Genomic DNA, 19,979 nt, shown 5'->3' with positions numbered 1-19,979 from the left:
CCCCGGCCCCGCCCCCGGCCCCGCCCCGCCCCGCACACCTGCGCCGCGGCGGCAGAGGGGTCGCGTTTATTGCTGAAGTGGGGAGGGGGCGCGCGCGGGCCGCGGCGCTCGGCCAGTCCCGGGGAGCCGCGGCACAAGTCCCACGGCGGCGGCGGCGGCGCCCCGCGCGCTCCCGCCGGGCCCGCGGGCGCGGCCCAGGCGCGCACACGCCGCTCCCTCCTCACCGGCGCTGGTTCAGCCCCGTCAGGTTCTTTATCTGTGGGATACGTGGAGAAGCGGAAGGCAATTAAAAGGCTGAGCGTTATCGAGGCCGAAGCAGACGTTAAGGGGTGCTTGGGAGTTCCAGAGTTGAGAGGTGACGATGAAAGGTGTGATTTATGCTCAAAAGCAGAGGGTTAATGAAAAACGGTTGGAGACACACTGCTCTAGATCCGCTCAGGGGAGCAGCTGCACGGACCCCCGCGAGCTGTGAAAGCCCTTTTGGTTACTGGGTGTCAGCTTGTTTTGATTTGCGCGACTGTGTATACCCACGCAGGCTGAATTTAAGCCTACTAACACTAAGCTTGTTTATCTGTTGTGAATGAACTCGGAGAGCTCAGTACAGCTGCCCAGTGGTTGCAGCTTTGGACTTGGCAGACCCATACTGGTTCCTTCTCAGTGTTAACAGTCTGATACTTCTGCAATAACCAGCTGGCTGCTACTCATTTCCCTTTGGAAGAACGCACTTTTTGTAAAGACACTCTCGTTTACATGAGTGGTGGAACTATTTGCTGCACAGGTAAGACTAAATATCCAATAATGGGTCATAAACTGCACAGATGCAGTTTGTAGTGGAGCACATTATTGGCATATGATGAATACTAACAATAACAAGTTGCATTTGAATTTCCTTAGTAGAGGATCCTACAGTGCTTTTGGCAAGTGTCAGAAGAAACACTATGGGTATGAATGCAGAGAGGAGCTGAGAAACACTAAGAATGTGAAATGATTTCACCATAGCTGCAGGTGGAAGGAGGTGGGAGAGATCCTTGAGAACTACGTCATAGAGTAGAAGTAATTTCTAATTTATGTTTCAGGATCTTTCTTGTACTTGTAAGCACAAAGGAAATGTACTTCTGGCAACAAGGAAGTAACTTTGCTACTACACACAATGGGAGGTGTCCAAATAAACCATCCCAATGGGCCCTGAAGCGCTTTAAAAATCATTAAGTACACAAGGGATTACTTCATGACCCACCAAAAAATAGCAGCTATCTTTATATGGGAACAGAGTAGCCTGGGATGCTACCAAGAACTGAATGAATTCTTAGAAGGATATTGCAATCAAGTGAAACCATGAAAGCAACTTCTAGAGACAGGTCATGATCATGATTGTCTGCCAGGTAGCAATTTGGCCCAAAACAATTTGGCAGGCACCCTAATGTGGACAACGAGCTCCCCAGAGGGGACAGGAGCTTCTATTTGCATGTCAGACAAGCTGTGCCAGCCCAAGCAGTCTTCTTGCAGAATGCAGATTGAGGAAGTAATCCTGGTGTGGGCTAGTGAAAAGGGTCACCTCTTATGTATCCATGGGCACACAGACCCCCTGTCAAGATCTCCAATGCACAGACTGGCAGAGGAAGGACTTTGTTACAAGAGATGGAGAACAGGTTTATATCTTTATTCTGTTCTCCTGTCTCTCATCCTGATCACTCATCCTGCAGCTGCAGCTTTATTTTTGCACTGTATCACAAGTGCTTTCACTACAGAATAGTAAACTGACTCCCAGCTACACAGAAAGTCATTCTTACAGTTAAGTTATGAAAGAGAAATCTCTTTCTTGCTGTCCTCTAGATTTGGGAGGAAAAACATGCTGACATTAAGCACGGAAGGGAACAGAAACAATTCTGCCCTTAAAGCCTTGCTAGTTTCAGCATTACTTACAGTAACTGCAGCTCCCATCAGTCCCTGGACAAGAGCTTCTCCGGTTGACTGTACCTAGGAGATATGAGGGGAACATGACCTCCAGCTTCCTTCTGCCATTACACCAAATACAGAGATGTAACAAACATATGTTTGCTACAGGAAGGTGCTGATAAAAGCCAAGTACTGGAGATTAATAATGGCCAGAGATTAAAAAAAAAAAAAAAAAAGAAGAGGAGATTTCCTGGGAATATAGATCTCCTAGTTAAATGGGCCAGTATGATACAGACAAGAGCCTGTATGTCTTTTTATTAGAACATACATAAGCATTTTTTAGTGCTGAACTGATAGCATTTATGCAATTGCCTGCAAATAAGTAAGTACAAGGCAATTTCTAAGCAGGCATGTGGCCTGCAAGATCGAAAAGCCAGCTCTGTCTGCACATATATTATGGCAGAGAGGAACACTATATATAGAGCTTGCCAATAACATTACCTGCTTAGCTGTGTTGCCCATGTTCATGGCATCAGCTATTCTGTTCTCCAGGAAGCGCCAAGTGTCTTCAAAGTCAGGGGATGAGTCCTGCATCATCACCAGTTCTGTGGTGTTGTAGATGCCAGTGAGCACGGCCCGACGAGTGTACCAGTTAAACTGCAAGGGTGTGAATTGAGAGAGAGAAAATTGACCTGAATCTTGTAAGGATGCAGACCACGAAAGCAGACCAGAGAACAAGTTAAAAAAGATAGCATCTCTCCATCATTAGCAACTAGGCAGCCCCAGGTGAAAGAAACTGCTTAGCAAACAGAGCTCTAGAACTGCACATTCATTCCTGTATAACTTGTCTCTGTGATGCAGTAGGCCACCATCCAACAGTGACACACGAGAGCACAGCTGCTCCTGTGGCACCAGACTGAGGTCACAAGTACTTCTATAAAACTGCTGAACAAAATAGTGACAGTCACCACCACCTGTTTCTGATTACAAGCAGGCACCTGCAGCATACAGAAAGGAATTCTCCCTTGCCCAGCTGGCCAGCTGCATTGAACAAGAGTTCATCTTGCCCTAAAGACTGTTATCAGGAAATACAAAGCTACAATTCTAGATCTAATCTGGAAGAAAAAAAATTATTAAATATTGAACTTCAGCTGTAGTTTGCACTAGGTACAAGCACATAGGAAGGGAACAAATAGATGACAGAAATGAACAAGACACCACAGGGATTCACCTTTCCCAAATCCTATCATTGAAATACCAGTACTGCCTGCTGAGCCTCTAAATGCATCAGTATACTGCTGGCAGCAATCCTGTAAGATGTGTTATAACAATAGGTTATAGCAATGCAAAGATGCACAAAAAACTCAGAAACTCTCTTCAGTTTTTTCAGCTACATTTGAATCATTAGCAGACAAAATTATGTATTTTTACCAAAATGGGTTTTGAACTTCATTTGCTGCTATTATGGTGGTTACACAATTCAGGTACTTTTAAAAATACTGGCTGTTCCATTCACGATTAAAAAAACAACAGAGAAATAAAAACACCAGTCTAGATTTTGAAAATAACTGTCTGCTTGAAAGCTATGCTGTTTGCACCACAACCTGCAAGCTTTGATCCCTCATGTTGCCATTTGCAGCTGGTCTCTCCCAGAGAGACGGATACTGAATTCTTTGTGCTAATTCTGAAAAGCATGTGAAGGGGGTCCCCAAGGCAAGGGTATATACACTGCATAGTTCCTGGCTTTCTGAAGAGGGCTCTACTGCAAGTGACATTAAACCCCTTTACTGGGAAAAGATGGAGTGTGATCAGCATTGAAGCCCACCAAGAAAACTTCTGCATATCAACCAGAAGGTGCAAATAAAAGATTTTTTTAAAAAGCATAAGAACCTCTTCTGCTGCCTGAGTCAGTGAGGAGACTTCAGGAACAGCTCAGCACAGGCACTGACTCTGATGTGTCACTGTGACTTTCATAACCCATAAGGGACTTGCAGTTCTTGATGCAATCACAACCTTTCAGTTTTTTTCTGGCTTTTTCCTTTAATCCTTCCATCATCTTATTTATTTTTCACTGCAGTAGCTTCTCTTTTATACTCACATAAAAGAAGTTTATTAAAGTACTTTGTTAAAATAGTTCATATAGGTTTTCTCATCTCTCCCTAAATCTACATGAATTAAAATAATTTATTAATTGCTTTAATTAAGGTTATAATTTTCTTTTATTTCCTGCCAGAAAGATGAAAGCTTTAATAAGCTACTGGTATTTTTAGGTAGATTCTTTAAAGCTTTTCAAGTAAAATCAGTAAATGCTATTGTTGGAAGAACAGACAGCTGCTTCAACAGAGATACCTCTCTTGCTAATAGAATAGTGGATCAACTTTTTAGTCACTAATTCAAAATCTCAGCAATTTTGTCTGGGTTCTAAAGAAAAAAGTGCTTACAAATAAGTCTAGGAAAGTAGGTGCTTTTAATTTGCCTAAAAAGTGAGTCCCAAGGGCTCCTAAGTCTTTTTGAAAATTAGAATATAGCTTCTGAAGCCCCTTAGGTGCTTCAGAAAAATGTCTTCCCCATTCAACAAATGGATTGTTTCGAGAAAGACACAGGTCAATGCCTATTTCAATCCTTCATTTTGCTGAAGTGCAGAGCTCTAACCAGCCTAGCAGAAAGACTTACATCTGTGGACTGGTCTCCAGCGTAGTGCCATATATCATCAATCATGCTGGTGAGGAGGTTGAGGCTAGAAGGGATGTTATGTGGGAGCAGCAGGATGCTCAGAGCCTGAGAAGAACATACACAGATAAATGGAAGAGTCGAAGAGAGAAGGACACAGCATCAAACAAATCAACGTTTCTTTGCTCTGGTATCTTTTCCCTATTGTGACTGACTTGCCTCCTTCTCCCACGGCAAGTCCTCCAAGCTCCATTCAGCTGGCACTGGTCTTTCCAAGGAGCGAGATTTGTGAGGAATGTACAGTGTGGCAGCTGAACTCACAACTCAGTATGTATTGGAGCCCAAGCTCTCTGCTCATTTTTGATGCCAGTGTGCTAGATCTCCTGAGCTGCCGCCTCAGACATGGAAACTCAGCACAGGCTGAGGTGACTCACACTTGCGCTGTGTCCCTACACGCAGGGAGTCAAATCACTTGGTTCTCTGCATTCGAACTCAAACCCAGCTACCAATGGTAGAATAGATACAGCCATGATAGCCCTGCTGAGATCTTGTAGCCTTTTAAGAATGTAATAACATATATGTCAGGAAAAGTCACAAACCAACCGTATCCTTGACAAGACAAGTTATGCTAACAAAGGTGTAAATCCTATCTTCTCTCTCCCCAGGGAGCGCTGGATTCAGCCTTCTGGAGACCAGCAATGAACCAGCAACTGGCCAACAAAAGTTAACTCTGTAGCAATATCTTTGCTCAAATGGAAACTCTTTATTTCTTACTGAGGCACAAATCCCTTCTGACTCTGGGAAGAATGACTTGAGAATTAAATCTGAATTTGGAGCAAAACCCCTCTCAGTTTATAGAGCTACTCTCCTCAGATTGTCAAAAGTTTCTCATTCACATGCTAAGCAGGGCAGTTTCTTGTAGTTCTGCATTTCCAAGTTTCAGGTGATACCAATGCAGCTGCAACAGTGCTGCAAGGAGCCTAACTTGCAATGATGCTTCAAGTACAACTAGTACAACTAAGTGGAGAGACAGATTATCCCCTGGGGATTCAAGATGGGTGGAGCGAACAATGGAGAGGTTTGCCTTTCTGGAACTGCAAGAAATAGCGTTGTTCTAAAGACACCTTCAATTGCCTGTTTCCAAGGGTGCTCTCCTCTTGAAAGCTGCAAATCGTTTGAAATGTCTACTGAGGATTTCATTTATAGCCTTGAACTAGTCTGGTGGAGAGACTATGTTAAAGGCCACAGGATGTTTAAAATACATACAAGACAGACAATCCTTATATTCATTTTATACCTGCGGCCACTTCTCAATATACGGAATCAACATCCTTAGTCTGGCTTCAAGAGCATCTCTCAGGAATTGATCCATAGTCTTCTTTCTGGAAGAGGAAAAAATAAAAATATGACGAACATCTAAGTTAAACTCAATTCTGAACTTGAAAAAAAAATCATCTTCTGTTCTGCTTCAGCATTAGAGACACAAGCTGTTTTGTATCCTTCCAGCCTCTAGTCCAAATGTGTCAAAGAAGGTAGGTTTATTTGGATAAGTAACACTTTCACTTAAGTATCTGTCTACTGGATAACCCCTCTGTCTATCCAATCCTGAATACCTGTGTGCCAAGGAAGGTGTCTTTTCATACCCGATACTTACTCAGTTTCACCCAGCTGCACTAGTTTTTGTTCCTGCTCCAGCAGGTCGGAGAGCTTGGTGTTGCACTGAGACACGAAGTGCAGGATCAGTTCACTGCCATCATTTTGAAACATCCCTGCTGCAGCAACAGAGAGACCCAGGGTCTGCAGGGAAGAAGGGATAAGGATAGACCAGATCATACATTACTAAGCAGGATCCAGCTAGGAAATACTTTGTTTTGTATATGACGTTATGTAAATTTAAACAGAACAATACAGCATTAAAAAACTCGTCTTGTACATATGTTCCTCTCTTTAGGATCACTACTACTAGTTTACCACAAAGTTTAACTTTGACAGTGTTATCTTGTAGCAGCTGGGATTGTTTCTGCCCAGTACCATTTGCTGCTATAACCACCCTGGCTAGAGTGCATTGCCCAAGAGTATGTGGGGGAAGCATGCAGGCCTGGCTGTCTTTGAACTTCAGCTCCATCCAGTTCTCAACTGGTTCTTTGCTTCTCTCCCCACATACCTTGGCTCCCTCTGCAATAGCTTCTGCAGTCCAGCCATGTTCAGGCACAAACTCCAGCGCTGCTGTGAGGATTCGATGCTGCAGCTGCTCCTCGCTCTCATAGTCTTCAGACTCCTGGCCGCCCTGGCCAGTGTAACTATGAGAAGGTATTGTTACAGTGAGGGGAATGTCACCATCAAACATCAGCAACCTGGACTCTACTGTTCATTCACTGCCACCGCTGCGTGAAGACACACTTCAGGATCTGCTCATTTAGTATAAAACCTCACCTCTCCCTCTAAAATCCTTACCATTCTGGAAAAAGGACTCTTGATTGACCTTTGTCATAAGGTGAAAAGAGAGAAATAAGGGACGTCTCAATCGAGATAGTTATCTGGAGAATGACCAGGCTCAGCTATTAACTTCCTTTAGAACAAACAAACAAACAAAAAATCCTTACTCTAACTATAAGCCAAATAAGGCCCCAAAAGGGCCTTTAAATTAATGGATGTATGAACAACCTAACTGTAAATTTACAAAAAAAATCCAGAAGTGAAGTATTGCGCTTTGCAGACTGCAGAGGTTCTTTCTTGAAAGCAAGTCCCATCTTGACTGTGTGATTGAATTCTGCAAGTGGAATTTGCACTGTCAGAGCAAATCAGATCTCCAGCTGCTGCAGTCTGACACTCTGGATTAACTCTGGATCTCGCTGTCTTTCAGCAGACACGAGTTTCAGCATAGCAAGGCCTTCCAATCCCACCGCTGACAGGACAGCGTTAGAAATAGCTAGGTAAGTTACCTGGGGCGAGGGCCCTGAGGTTCCTGTTCAGGCTCGTGATCTGTAGGATGGGAATCAAACTGCTGCTGAGAGGAAGATGCTGATGACTCCTTCTTGTGCTCATCTGAGACTCTCCTCAGCACAGCTGAGGCGTGGAAGGCACGCTGGGGTGGGTAGAGCTGGCACCTGAGCACTGAAATGGAAACCAAGAGAGTCAGAAATCTCCTTCAAACAAGAGAAAAGCATGGGAACGTAAGGTGAAGAGGAGAGCTGTGGCAAATACCGCTGAAAGACCCCCAAAATTCTGCAGGGAGACAGTATTTTTCTACTTCAGAAAAAAAACTCCTCTCAGCTGAGGATTACATTTACTTGATAAAAATAAAGAGAACATGTTTTTGTGAGAAAAAGACTCCTGCAGACAGCACCGATTCCACAGAAAGGAGCTTCACAATCTTGCGCTGGTGACCACGCAAACAAACGTTCATCAGAGTGCGGCCCAGCACGCCTTCTCTCCTTTTTGGCCCACAGTGAATCAGATGTGTTGGAAGTGTCGACTCCTGAGCCTGGGACAAGGGGTGAGTAATACTCAGGAGAGATAGCAAACTTAACAGATACGACATGGTGATCACTGCGTTTATTTCTAAGATGACTCAAAGACCTTCAATTATGGCTATTCTATGAGAATTTTAAATTTAGCTGCTTTGAAGTTTTGTTTTTCAATAAGGTTGGGTTGCATATATTTTAAGGGGACAGACATGACCTGCTCTTAAAAGGCACACAACCCAATTTCCTTTGCAAACTCAAAGGAAACCAGTCTCTTACTTCAGTTTTCTGGTAAACGTCACACAGCGATGAAAAAAAAAAGAAAAGGAACAAATAAGCTGGACAGCTGTTTTACTGAATTCCTTTGCTGGCTATTCTGAGAGCCACGTCAAGCAGAACACGGCTGAAAGAACGTGCACAGCTCGCTTTGGAAGTGGTAGCGTGGGAACTAGACTTGGACAGCACGAAACTCGCATGCAGCTGAGAAGGAAAGCTGGCTAAATTGTCACTTAACATTTACATGCAGAGCAGTGACTTTTCTGACAGACACCAGTCCAACTTCTCTCGATTAAAAGAGGAGGTCAATTTTTGCTAGACTGAGCGTGCAGCAAGTACAACTCCTTTTTAACAGTGCCAGCTTGCAAACGCCAGAAAGGCCCTTACGCTTTTTTTTTATTTTGTCCCATAAGCGAGTTTTAACATTTCCACCGAACCGTGCTCGGCTCAGAAAGAACAGCGCACAGCGCGGGTGGGAGATCCTGCCAGCTCACTCTCCGGGGAAAGCCGTGTGTGTACCGTACGGGGCAGTTTTACTCAGGGTGTCGAAAGGTTCAGCAGGCCGCCAACCTGCTGAGCAGCCAAACTGAGTTTCTTCATATCTCGGCCCGAACAGCCAGCGGGTTTTCAGAGCAGGCCTCTGTAATACCCTTCAGCCGACCGCTTCTTTTTCCTGAAGAGACCTTCACCAGCAAGGTCACCTCTCTCCAAGCTCCCTAGCTACTGGAGGGTCTGCGGGAGCCCTGACCCCGAGGCCTGCACCCCCCGTGCCGCCAACCGCCCGCTTCGGCGTCGAGCTGCGCCGAGGCCGCGGCCCGGCCCGGCCCGCCTCGAGCCCGCCCCCGCGCCGCGGGCGGGAAGCCCCGCCGGGCCCTGCCGCCCCCTGGCGGCGCCCGGCCGCTGCCCTTCACCTCACCTTTCCCCTCCCCTGCGCCCCGCCCCGCCCGCCGCGCCGCGCGCGCGCCCCCTCCGGCCCGCGCCGCCCGCGCGTGTCCCCGGCCTCCCTCACCCGGCCGGCCGCGCCACAGCCGCCAGCCCGCGCGCCGCAGGCTGCTCGCTGCCGCCGCCGCCGCCATCTTGGAAGCGGGCAGGAGGCGATGACGTTGCGCAGGGCGGGCCCGGCGGGGTGACGCCGTCAGACGGAGCCGAGCGCGGCGCTGAGGTGAGGTGAGCGGGGCCGGGACGGGGCCCTCCGCAGCGGCGCCCTCCGGCAAACCCCTGCGTTTCCTCCCCCCCCCGCGCGACGGGCTGCGGCGCGGCCCCTCCGTCGGTCCCGCCGCCGGGGGGTGGGAGGGGGGTGCGTGTGCGGGGCCCCTTCCTCCCCGATCGAGCCCCGCTGGCCCCTCCGCCGCCGCCGCCGCCCCGACAGGCGAGCCGCTTTCCCCGGGCCGGAGCGCTCCCGTCTCTACCCGCCGCCTCCCTTCTGCGGTTGCGGAAGCCTCGTGTCCTTGGCGGAAGGAGCGGCGCGGTGCTGCCGGGCGCGTCGGGCCCCCCCCGAAGCGCCGACGTGACCGCTCTTAAGGCGGTTAAAATCTGCTCGAGCTCCTTGCTGAGGAACACGGCTGGTTATACCTTCAAAGAGCTAGTGAGAGCCTCAAAGGAGAGCTCCTTGCCCCTCCCAGCAGCCTCCCTGAAGCTTTAATCTACCCAAAGCGTTATGTTGGGAAGGTCAAGTGGCCTGAGATCAAAGACTTTAGGCCTTTGTCTGAAGCGACGGGTGAGAGAGCTGGGCTTGGAGGGAAGCCCTTGGGAATGAGAGGCTCCAAGGCTTGTCCTGACCATGTAGCTGCTGTGGTGCAAGTCAAAGAAATAACCTGGATAATGTTGCTCACGTCATTGTGCAGCTCCCAGGTGCTTTAACTGCTTGTCAGACTAGCAAGAAGTGAAAACCCGGTCACTTATCTACTAACTGTGTCTCCTCCTTTCTCAAAATGAACTGGAATATTTCCAGTTTTCCTTGAGAAATTGGGTTTTGTTACCATTTATTCAAATGCTTGCTTTTCAGCTCTGCAGTGACATTTCTTCATGTAGCTAATTCCAAGTCCCTACAAACTCTGCCTCCTTGACTTAAAGGTTTAGTGTTCCCTTTCTGCGTGAGGGACTGTATTTAAAATATTCAGCAACTGAAGGTCCAGTTTGGTTGTTGCCTGCTGCGCTGAACTGAGCCTTTGGTCACTAGAACCTTCTTGGTTTGCAGTTTTGATGGGCTACACAGGGTATCTTTGAGAACAGAAGATTTGTTAAACTGTCAAAGCTGGAAACCTCCAATATTGTTTAAAACTCTTTCCTCACCCTGTTTTGGGGAGTATCTGTCCTGAGCTTCAAGGGCTGTTAAACGTATGTGAAATTAAGATAAGGACTTCCCTCCCTCCACCCCCCCCCAGCATACCGTGTATCCAGTCCTGGGACAGCCTCCCTAATGTGGCTCCAAGAAACCTAATCGTAGCTGGCAAGAATCCTCCTTGCTCATGATGGAAGAAAGTTCGTGCTCACCTTATTCATGGTGACAAAGTCAAGCTTTGTGATGGTTAAGCAAGCCAGGTCGTTGTATTATAAAGCTGGAGATACTTGAAAGAACAAAGAGATTGTAGGCTTGCACACAGAACCTTGCATTTTAAATGAAAAATATTCACCCATGGCCCTATCAAGAATTTATTCTGTGTGTCCTACAGTCATTCCTAGCCATTAAACTAACTGCGGGCAGACTATAATCATGTCTTTGAGGTCTCTGGTAGCTTCCTGACTTCTGATTATATTTCCAGGGGTTGATGCAGACTGGTATTGTTTATGCAGTTTGGGCTCTGACTAAAAGTGGTTATTGTGACATTTTGTTTGGGACCTACTGAGATATTTTGTTTGTGAGGCTACTTTGAAAGCTTGCGACTTGATATTGCAAGGGGAAGACCCAACTCTGGAACTCCAGGATGCACAGTGATTCCAGTAGATAGCCAGGATGCCCAATGATTTTGGATGCCCAAAAGAGCTTACATATAACAGGCTCTTCCAAAGCAAGCATGTAGCTCACATCAAATTGGAAGAAACAATGTACAACTAGTATTCTCTCCAGTGCTCTCTGTTCCCCGTGGTTGTGTTAAATTACAGAGGAAGTAGATTGGACTGGATGAGTGAAATAAGAAGCTATGTAACCTGTTCAGTAATCAGCACAGGTGGCTTTTATTTCAGTAGTCTGTGCATCTGTAAGTGCAGGTACCTTTATGTTAAGCTATATAAATGATACCTTTGTAATGCAGATTTTCTTTGCACTCCATCAGAAATACGGTATTTATTAAAATACTGGTGCAGAGACGGTTTTTCTCAAGCCTGTCACATTTCACTGTTTCTCACGGGCAGTGAAAATGTACACCCACTGAGTCATGTTTGGAGCAGAAGAGGCAAGCTAGTGCTTAATGTCAAATAATTATCGCTAGTCTGGAATTCTAGAAATCCTGTGTAAATCTTTATTTAAATCTTTAAGAAAAGTAGGTAAGGGTGTGTTCTTTTGTTTATTTGTTTTTTGTTTTAAGCAAGGCTTGCAGTCTCCCTGAGAAGCAGGCCTTCTAACTGGAGAGCAACTGAATTATTCTCTTAAATGTTGACACATTTTAATGCTGCATTAACACCCAGCTTGTGGAAACTCTGTGCTGTCTGTCTCCTGAAAATAATCCCATTTATTACAAGAAGGCAATACTCTGTGGATTAAGTCACACTCCATGGAGCTCTTCCGGTGTTCTTGGCACCTAGCCTTCTTCAAAGAATCACAGAATAGCTGGCAGTGGGAGGAACCTCTGGAGATCATCTGGTCCAAACCCCTGCTCAAGCAGGGTTCCTCTAGAGCCGGTTACCCAGGACTGCATCCGGTTGATTTTGAGCATCTCCAAGGATGGAGACTCCACAGCCTCTGTAGGCAACTACTCCCACAGTAAAAGCATTTTTTTGTGCTCAATTGGAATTTCCTGTGTTTTGTTTTGTGCCTATTGCTTCTCGTTCCTGTCACTGGACACCACTGAGAAGAGTCTGGTCCCATCCTCTTGACATCCTCCCATCAGAGATCTATACAGATTGATAAGGTTCCCCAAGAGCCTCCTCCATCCTAAGCAGCCCCAGCTCTCTCAGCCTTTCTTCATTTAAGAGGAACTCCAGTCCCTTAATCACTTTCTGTCTCATTCTTGTCCATCTCTCCCTCACCACCCCTTCTCCTATCTGTCCCTGCCAGGCTTGGTGCTGCTGTAGAAATGGGGGAATATGGAATTGTACCCGGCCAGCGTGTGGCCATCATCTGGGACACCTCCTCACCAGTTGAGGCGCTGAAAGATTTGGTGGATAGAATTCAAGCGCTGGTGGGAGCTGATATCCGTGTGTCCGTGGAAAACGTTAACCAACTGTCTCAATGTAAGAATGATCTTTTGTTTTTTCTCTACTCTGAATGGAGAGGGCACTTTCATTCTGTGAGCTGCCCTGGTTTGTAGATCTACATTCAGAATAATGACACCAGAAGCTAACTCTTACATACAGCTAAGAAGGTGATTCACCCTACTCATGCTTCTCATAACTAGTGTCTTTAATCAGCTGTTGCTGTTGTGCACAAGCATGAGAGATGTGGAAAGGGGGTGAAACTGATGTATTAAGCAAGAGTGTGTGTATGTATGTATATAAAATTGTATCACCTTACATCTGTATCTCTTTTCAGCGGCTCATGGGGAGTCCAGTTTCGATGTAATTCTCTCTGGCATGGTGCCAGGTAGTACAGTTCAGCACAGTGCAGATGTACTGGCAGAAATAGCTCGGATACTTAAGCCAGGGGGCCGTGTCCTCCTGAAGGAACCGGTGGTTACAGAATCAGGTGAGAGAATCTGCATCAGTTCTGCTTTCAAACTAACCAAAGAAATTCTTGTGAGGATTAGGCCAAAATGAAAGGAGCAGGAACACTGACTGACATTCAAAGTAAAGACTTCCATTCTCCTTACACGCTAACCTGAATAGCAATGTTTTTATCCTGTGTTTAAGTTGGTAGCCATCCAAGATGTCTACAGGGATTCTCCTTCTCTCGAAAGTACAGTTTTGTTCCTAAACCACACAGAAAAGTTCACGGACATTGTTCTTCTGCTAGAGCTTGTAGAGTTAAATATTGCTACAGGTGTCATATTTTTGAAGAGCTTCTGAACTGATTTTGAAAATAGGTGTCCTGAGAAAAGTACTGTGCCTTTAGATGTAACGAGTTAGCAACAAATGCTGAGAGAGACTGTCTCAGAAGTCAGCTGAGAGTGTTACCCAGAAAAGGGTAGAAATGTGTGGACTAAGTCTTAAGAGTGAAGCCAGAGCACCTGCAGGTGTTGCATAGGACAGCTGGAGAAATACACTAGGAGGTGGATACAAGATTGTTTCTCTGTCTTAGGCATGACTTGCATTCAGACATTGGCGTAGTGAGTTGCTTTAGGCTGGAAGGAGGAAGTAACTCCCTATCTGATAAGAATAGGAGCATCCATGCTGACTGTCTTTTTTTGTTGGCATAATCTACAAGGTGATTTAACCGGAAGCAGAAAGCTTCTCCTTGAGGTTAAAAAGATTGGCCAATGTATTGAAACTAGTAATGGCTCTGTAGTGCTGGTAGTACCTTACAGGGGGAACATTTCTGGGATTCAGGAATGACCATGCAAGGTCAGGAGTAGAGGAGGTTTCTTCTTTCCAAAGTCCTATCTGGCAATCAAGAATCTGATGGACTTAGGATAAAGTACAAGTGAGACTAGTGTGAGAAGGCTATTTTGTGCCCAAAGGAAGAGGCCTATTATGAATTTGTGATTTAAACAACGATTAATATCCTTTGCCTTCTAGAATGAGCTCTTGAATATTATGTTTCTGAAGATAATGTTCATGTAGTAGTCCATGTTTTGAAAACTTCAGGAGTTATTCACTTTAATACGTTAAAATGTTTTTAGGAGTGAGGTGGTTTTTTAAATGGGTGTTAGCTGGGTTCAGGAAGGTTTTGGCATATATAGAACAGCTAGAACTAGCTTTGTAACCTCAGGCCATTCTAATGAACAAGCTGCTGACTCTTTGTTCTGGTTTGTTCCTGTTATGAACTGAAGAGGGCCTATTTTAAACCAAAACGTTGGCTTGGGTGCTTCCTTACAAAGTTCTTGCTCTTCTCTGTTTCAAGCACCATGCCTGTTTCTCAATGACCTTTATTTTTAATCTTCCCTCTTCTTACCTCCTGCTTTTGTCTCTTCCAGAAAACAGCAAAATCAAGACAGCAGCCAAACTCCCTACAGCTCTGACCCTCTCTGGGCTGGTAGAAGTGAAGGAGGTGTGTGTATATTAACTACATTAAGAAATTCCCTCATGCTGTTATCCCGAGAAGTAGATCAGGGGTTTCTGAAAGACTTGTTATATATTAGCTCTTTAGCCACTCAGGTTTGCTGTAAATATGCGCGGACGCTGCTTGACATAAAAACTTAGTGCAAAAATAAGGTTTTCTTTAGGGCTGAAAATTAAAAGGAACCGGTCTCTTATTGTGACTGTTGTCTGGTGTCACACTGAGCAACTCTTTCTGTTACACTGCGGCTGGGACTGACTCACCCTCTGCAATAGGGGATGGGTAGCCAGAGCTAAAGGGAACCAGTCACAGCTAATGAAATGTATTAAAGCAGTTCTGGACTGGGCACTGAAACAGGGTGGCTCTGCGTGAGGTTAACCCAAGATCTTGCATTGCAGCTGCAAAAGGAACCTCTGACCCCAGAGGAGGCCCAGTCGGTCCGAGAGCATTTGGGATACCAAGGCAATGACCTCCTCATTGTTCAGCTAGAAGGCAGGAAACCGAACTTTGAAGTGGGATCCTCAAGTCAGCTCAGAATTTCCTTTGCCAAGAAACCTGGTCCTTCAGGTAAGAAATGGGGAATGTTTGGATTGCCTGCCTCTCAGGTGGCAAGCATCTCTTGAAATAGCGAGACAGTTTTGGGGTTGGGAGTGCTACGGTAAGAAGTACAAACTTAGAGTGAGGCTTTCCAGAGTTGTTTGATTTCCATTATTGGGAGTAGACAGGAAAATGACTGGAGTAGCCACCACCTTTTTCTTTGTTTTGGCTCCAGGAAAGCCCTCTGTGGACCCGGCAACTGCTAAGCTGTGGACTCTCTCTGCCAACGATATGAATGATGAAGAGATGGTATCTACATTTATTTGTGAAGTTTTGCTGTTCCCTCTCCCTTCTGTTCTTTCCTGCTCTAGATGGTCTCAGCCACACCACTTGGCAAGCTTTACAGCTTTAGAGCTAGAACAATATCCCTAGGGCAAAATTTCTCTGCTGCTACTGTCCCCAGAGGTGCAGTGAGTATGGATAAGAGGGCAGGGCTGCAGCACTTCAAAGTTAATGCTATTCAGGTAGTACATTTTTTTTAATGTAATGCAGCAATGTCGTTACATACTGACAATCCCTTTCCTGTCTCTTCTCTTCTGTTGTGTGTTTCCAGGATCTTCTGGACTCAGATGAGCTATTGGATTCGGAGGACTTGAAGAAGCCAGATCCATCATCCCTGAGAGCTCCGTCTTGCAAAGAAATGGGCAAGAAGAAAGCCTGCAAGAACTGGTCAGTGTTGGGATTAGCTTACTGGTGAATCTCTTTAACGGTAATATTGAACCTCTAGAGCTGCACCATTTTTAAAAATATTATAGCACTTTCTGCTCTTCAAAGCATAGCTCATTTGGTTTGTATCTATTTTTATCTTAGCAATCTGAATGCAAGTCCAAATACAGTAAGATTTTGTTTGTTTGTTTTTTGTTTTTGTTTTTTTTTAAGGTACTGAATTTAGAAATGCTGGCCAGGTGAGGTTGCTTTGCCTTACTCTTAAAGTGTCCAGCATGTTAATTGTCCTTTGAAGACCTTAGGGCTTGCTTTATTTGAAGAGTTGTGGAGGTTTAACAATACCAATCTAACCATTCACTAAATCTTACTAAAAACCAAAACACTTTTGATTAAGCAGTTCATATTAAAAAGTTAATCCAGGTACAGAAAGGTAATTCTAAAAGTATCTTCCTCTCACCGTTTGGCTAGCTACACTGAAACTGCTAGAAATTACTGCGTTCTCATGGTAGTGATGGGGTGGTCATGGGGTAGAGGACAGCTGCACAGTTTGTATCATTTTCACTAAAATCCTGATTCTTTCTCAGATTTCCAGAAGAAATAGTCCGTGTAGGTTTAAAAAGATCACCAAGTACTTTAGACTCATTTTTTCAATTTATTTCAACCAGAGGAATGTACTTTAGCACTTATTCTCTGACAACATGTTTTGTAAATAACGTGAAATTCCTGGTATCAGCTGTGTCCTGCGACAGAATGAGGGCTGTTACCTGTTGTGCGGGAGCAGAGCTGGAACAGGTATCGATGACTCATAACCTTTAAGCAGAAAGATGCAAGTAACTTTTTTATTATTTTCTACAGCACATGTGGCTTAGCTGAAGAGCTGGAACAAGAGAAGAAGAGCTCACAACCCAAATCTGCCTGTGGAAATGTAAATGATCACTTTTGTTTCTGTACTCTGGTTTGTACTGTACAATCTGTATTTTAAGAACTGTGTTTTTGAGTGACTGCTCCCTAAGCTGGCTTTCTGTTTTCAAATGCTGCCCATACAGATTCTGCACAGCTTCTTGTCCTACTTGTCTTGGCTCTTAAAACAGTTTCCTGCCCTGTGCCCACATGCTCCTTATCAGTGTGCTGTCTGTTACAGCACACCACCACCCATACAGGAGGCAGAGTGAACAGTGAACCTTTACCAACCTGCTGGCATGCTAATCAGCAATTTGCTCGTTGAAGATTGCCTTATGGGAGTGCAGGAGGACTTGGTGGTGGTTAGGGAGCTGCTGAAACCCAGCACCTGGCAGCATCTGGGTGATGCCACCCTCCTGTGGGGCTGTGGTGGAAATTGGCTTCTTTCATGTGAGTGCAGGGCCCTGTGCAGCTCTACTAACAGACCTCACCGAGCATGTGTTGAGAGCAGGCAGAGGGGAAGTGGTTTCTGTGCTGATACGTACTGAGATGTGGATCATCTCTCTAGCTGGATAAACCATATCACAATGGGAGAGAGCTGAAAATTGCCCATGGTTTTTGATTAAACAGAAAATGCTTTTCCTTCTCTTGCCAGTGCTACCTGGGAGATGCGTTCCGCTGTGCCAGCTGCCCTTACCTGGGGATGCCAGCATTCAAACCTGGAGAGAAGATTCTTCTGAAAGAGAACCAGCTGCATGATGCCTAACAGACATCTCTGAGTGTCATGCAAAGGACTCCCTGCTTTTCCATCAGTCTGAGATGCAGAGCTTCTTGCAGTCCTCTTCATCTTCTCAAATTCATGCTCTCCAACCAATACTCTTCATGAGGACGGACACTATGGGCACTGACACTGCTGTGAGCTCATCAGATGTAATCAGCCCTGGGGTATCTGATAATCTTTGTTGACAGGTGGTCTCCTATGTATTAGACTTAATGTTACAGCTTGTTTTAGATGGCTTGACTTGATATTGAGACACTGGCCATCACAGCATGTCCCACTAGGAGAGGGAAGTGGAATTGAGTGTCAAGCTGACCTTACGTGTGCGTGGCAGGAGCCTCATTGATACTTCCCCTAGCCTGCTGCGTGCTGCTCTTTGCCATAATTATCCCTGGTCAATCAGCAGCTCTGGCTTAGCTTTCAAGGTGACACTGCGCTCCTGCCCTCTTGGAAATTTGAACCTGCTGTTCCTTGCCACGTGAAGGTTGCTCAGCAGCTCCTGTTGTAAGTCAGGAGTAGTAAGTACACCTAGTGATACACGGTGTACATGGAACTCCTTTGCAAAGTTTGGCAGGCATGATGAATTTCCAAGTGTTTTGGGAGCCTGCAGGTGATTCCACCCTCTGTTTCCATCAAAATGAAAAAGATTAACTCAGATTGAGAAACCTCCTGCCCTTAAGGATTTAATAGGATCCCTGCACTGTTCCCCCGCACCTTTCCGTCCAGCGTGAACCAGTAAGGGCACAAGGGTAATCTAAGACTGTTATCTCTTCTGGTGGTTACAAACTGAGTTACTTAACAGTGTCCAATAAGAGAGAATATAGCAATAACTTAATTTCTGGATGATCTGTGGTCACTATTTGCTTCCTCTCCGTGAGATATTGACAGGTCTTTATTTATTTGCATAATTACTGTTAGTGAAGCATCCATGCGGGTATGGGATGAGAGAGCTGTTCTTGTTCTGTGCCAGGCTTTCTCCTGTTCAGGGAAGGAAAGGTGGGAAAGCCAAATCCAGCATCTCGAAAGAGGATTGCTCTGTCTGGAACTGCCACTCTACAGAGTGTAACTTCTTGCCACTATGCTCTCTGAGTTACACAACAAACTCGTGCAGGTTGTTGGGACGAAAGGCTCTGTTCTTAAAATAAAGGTGACCAATAATAAAGCATTTGTTTTAAAACTGGCGTTAGTGGCGTTTGAAACATGTCTCCTCTTTTTTTTTTTTTTTTTCTATTTTTTTTCCTCCTCACTCTCTACTCATTTTACTCATTTAATCTGAGCTTGGGTCTGTTTGTTATTTCTGGAGCAGTTAAAAAGCTGGGCTACACAGTACATCTTGAAATTCTCCTACAAAAAATTGTTCCACTGAAAGTATGATTCGAATACATGGTACGGATTAGAAAGAATAGAATCAAGATGTTTAGATTCCCTCTTTTTTTTTAATTCAGCATTAATTTCAGGAAGAGGCTTTCTCAAAGTTAAGAGAACCAGGCTTACAGGGAGAGGAATGAGTATGCAGGAAACCTCAAGGTGTGGAAGGTACCCTGTGTGGATCAAGGAGTGGACACTGCTGTGTTACACTCGGTACTTTGGAGCTGGAGGTAAATGAGGGACTGGGAGGCTACAGTGACTTCTGAAGTGCTTGTAAATACAGGGGAAATGTGTTGGCTACCCCCTGGCAAGAGCACAGCTTTCATGGAACGTGTTCCTCGCCCTGCTCCTAAATCCTTGGCTCTGTTCATGGGAATGGCAATTTCCATGGAGACACCAATCTCGTGATAAACGTATCCCACAGATCTGTTAGCGTGCCTGTCTTGTCATCAAACAAAATGGGTAAAAACCTCCATGAAGCTTTTAAAATTATTACTTTTTTTTTTTTCTTTTCAATTTTACTGGCAGCTGAAGATATCTCTGCTGTGGTCAAGAGAAATGTGTCTGTATCTGGAAAAACAGGTGTAAGATGCCAAGGGGTGCAGAAAAGGAATGACTGGGATTCTTTTCTTCTTTTGGTAATTAAAGAGTGAAACGAGGATGGCAGTCTACCTCATACCAGCAAGGCTGGGATTGTCATTTGTCCTGATGCAGGGCATGAACTGAGCTGGAATTTGGGGTTACGCCTTCAGCGGGGGAGGCTTCTGCATTGCTCAGCAGACCACAGCCTGCCTCAAAGGCCATAGCAACCCACTGGTCAATGAAAACATGTTAAAGCAGAGACATTAAGGCATTTTCTAGCTCAGTGTGGCTAAACTGGTGGTCTTGGGTAGGAGTGTTGAAGTTTGTAATGGTCTCCAAAGTTTTGGAGCTGAAGTCCTTTGCAATGCTGCATTTCCCGGAGCAGCAGGAGGGCATTGCCCTTTCTGGAGACAGAACTGCTCAGTGCCTGGATTAAATGAGCTGAATGTTTCCATGTGAGAGGTCCCAGATA

At 45.4% G+C, this 19,979-nt stretch overlaps 2 protein-coding genes across 3 annotated transcripts; one reads left to right on the top strand and one right to left on the bottom strand.

Annotated features, from left to right (window-relative positions):
• Positions 1-50: 50 nt before the first annotated feature.
• On the bottom strand, positions 51-9,424 carry COQ9 (coenzyme Q9). The gene is made up of 9 exons (XM_062586120.1): positions 9,316-9,424; positions 7,509-7,680; positions 6,731-6,866; positions 6,221-6,363; positions 5,864-5,948; positions 4,570-4,674; positions 2,398-2,553; positions 1,924-1,977; positions 51-256 (listed from the first exon to the last, which is right to left on the bottom strand). Exons 1-9 carry the CDS (start codon positions 9,380-9,382, stop codon positions 221-223), a joined length of 954 nt encoding a protein of 317 aa, XP_062442104.1. The 5' UTR covers positions 9,383-9,424; the 3' UTR covers positions 51-220.
• Positions 9,353-18,738, top strand: CIAPIN1 (cytokine induced apoptosis inhibitor 1). 2 transcript variants are annotated; one of them, XM_062586122.1, is made up of 9 exons: positions 9,353-9,468; positions 12,520-12,695; positions 12,994-13,146; positions 14,534-14,607; positions 15,015-15,183; positions 15,389-15,462; positions 15,767-15,882; positions 16,735-16,804; positions 17,435-18,738. In XM_062586122.1, the coding sequence occupies exons 2-9, from the start codon at positions 12,539-12,541 to the stop codon at positions 17,543-17,545; spliced, it is 924 nt and encodes a 307-aa protein (XP_062442106.1). In that variant the 5' UTR covers positions 9,353-9,468; positions 12,520-12,538; the 3' UTR covers positions 17,546-18,738. The 2 variants fall into 2 exon arrangements, with proteins under 2 accessions (XP_062442106.1, XP_062442105.1); XM_062586121.1 differs by having other exon boundaries at positions 9,353-9,473.
• Positions 18,739-19,979: the final 1,241 nt, after the last annotated feature.

This window comes from Rhea pennata, chromosome 13, assembly GCF_028389875.1.
Source record: "Rhea pennata isolate bPtePen1 chromosome 13, bPtePen1.pri, whole genome shotgun sequence".
Lineage (NCBI taxonomy): Eukaryota > Metazoa > Chordata > Aves > Rheiformes > Rheidae > Rhea > Rhea pennata.
This window is presented reverse-complemented; position numbering and strand designations above follow the sequence as displayed.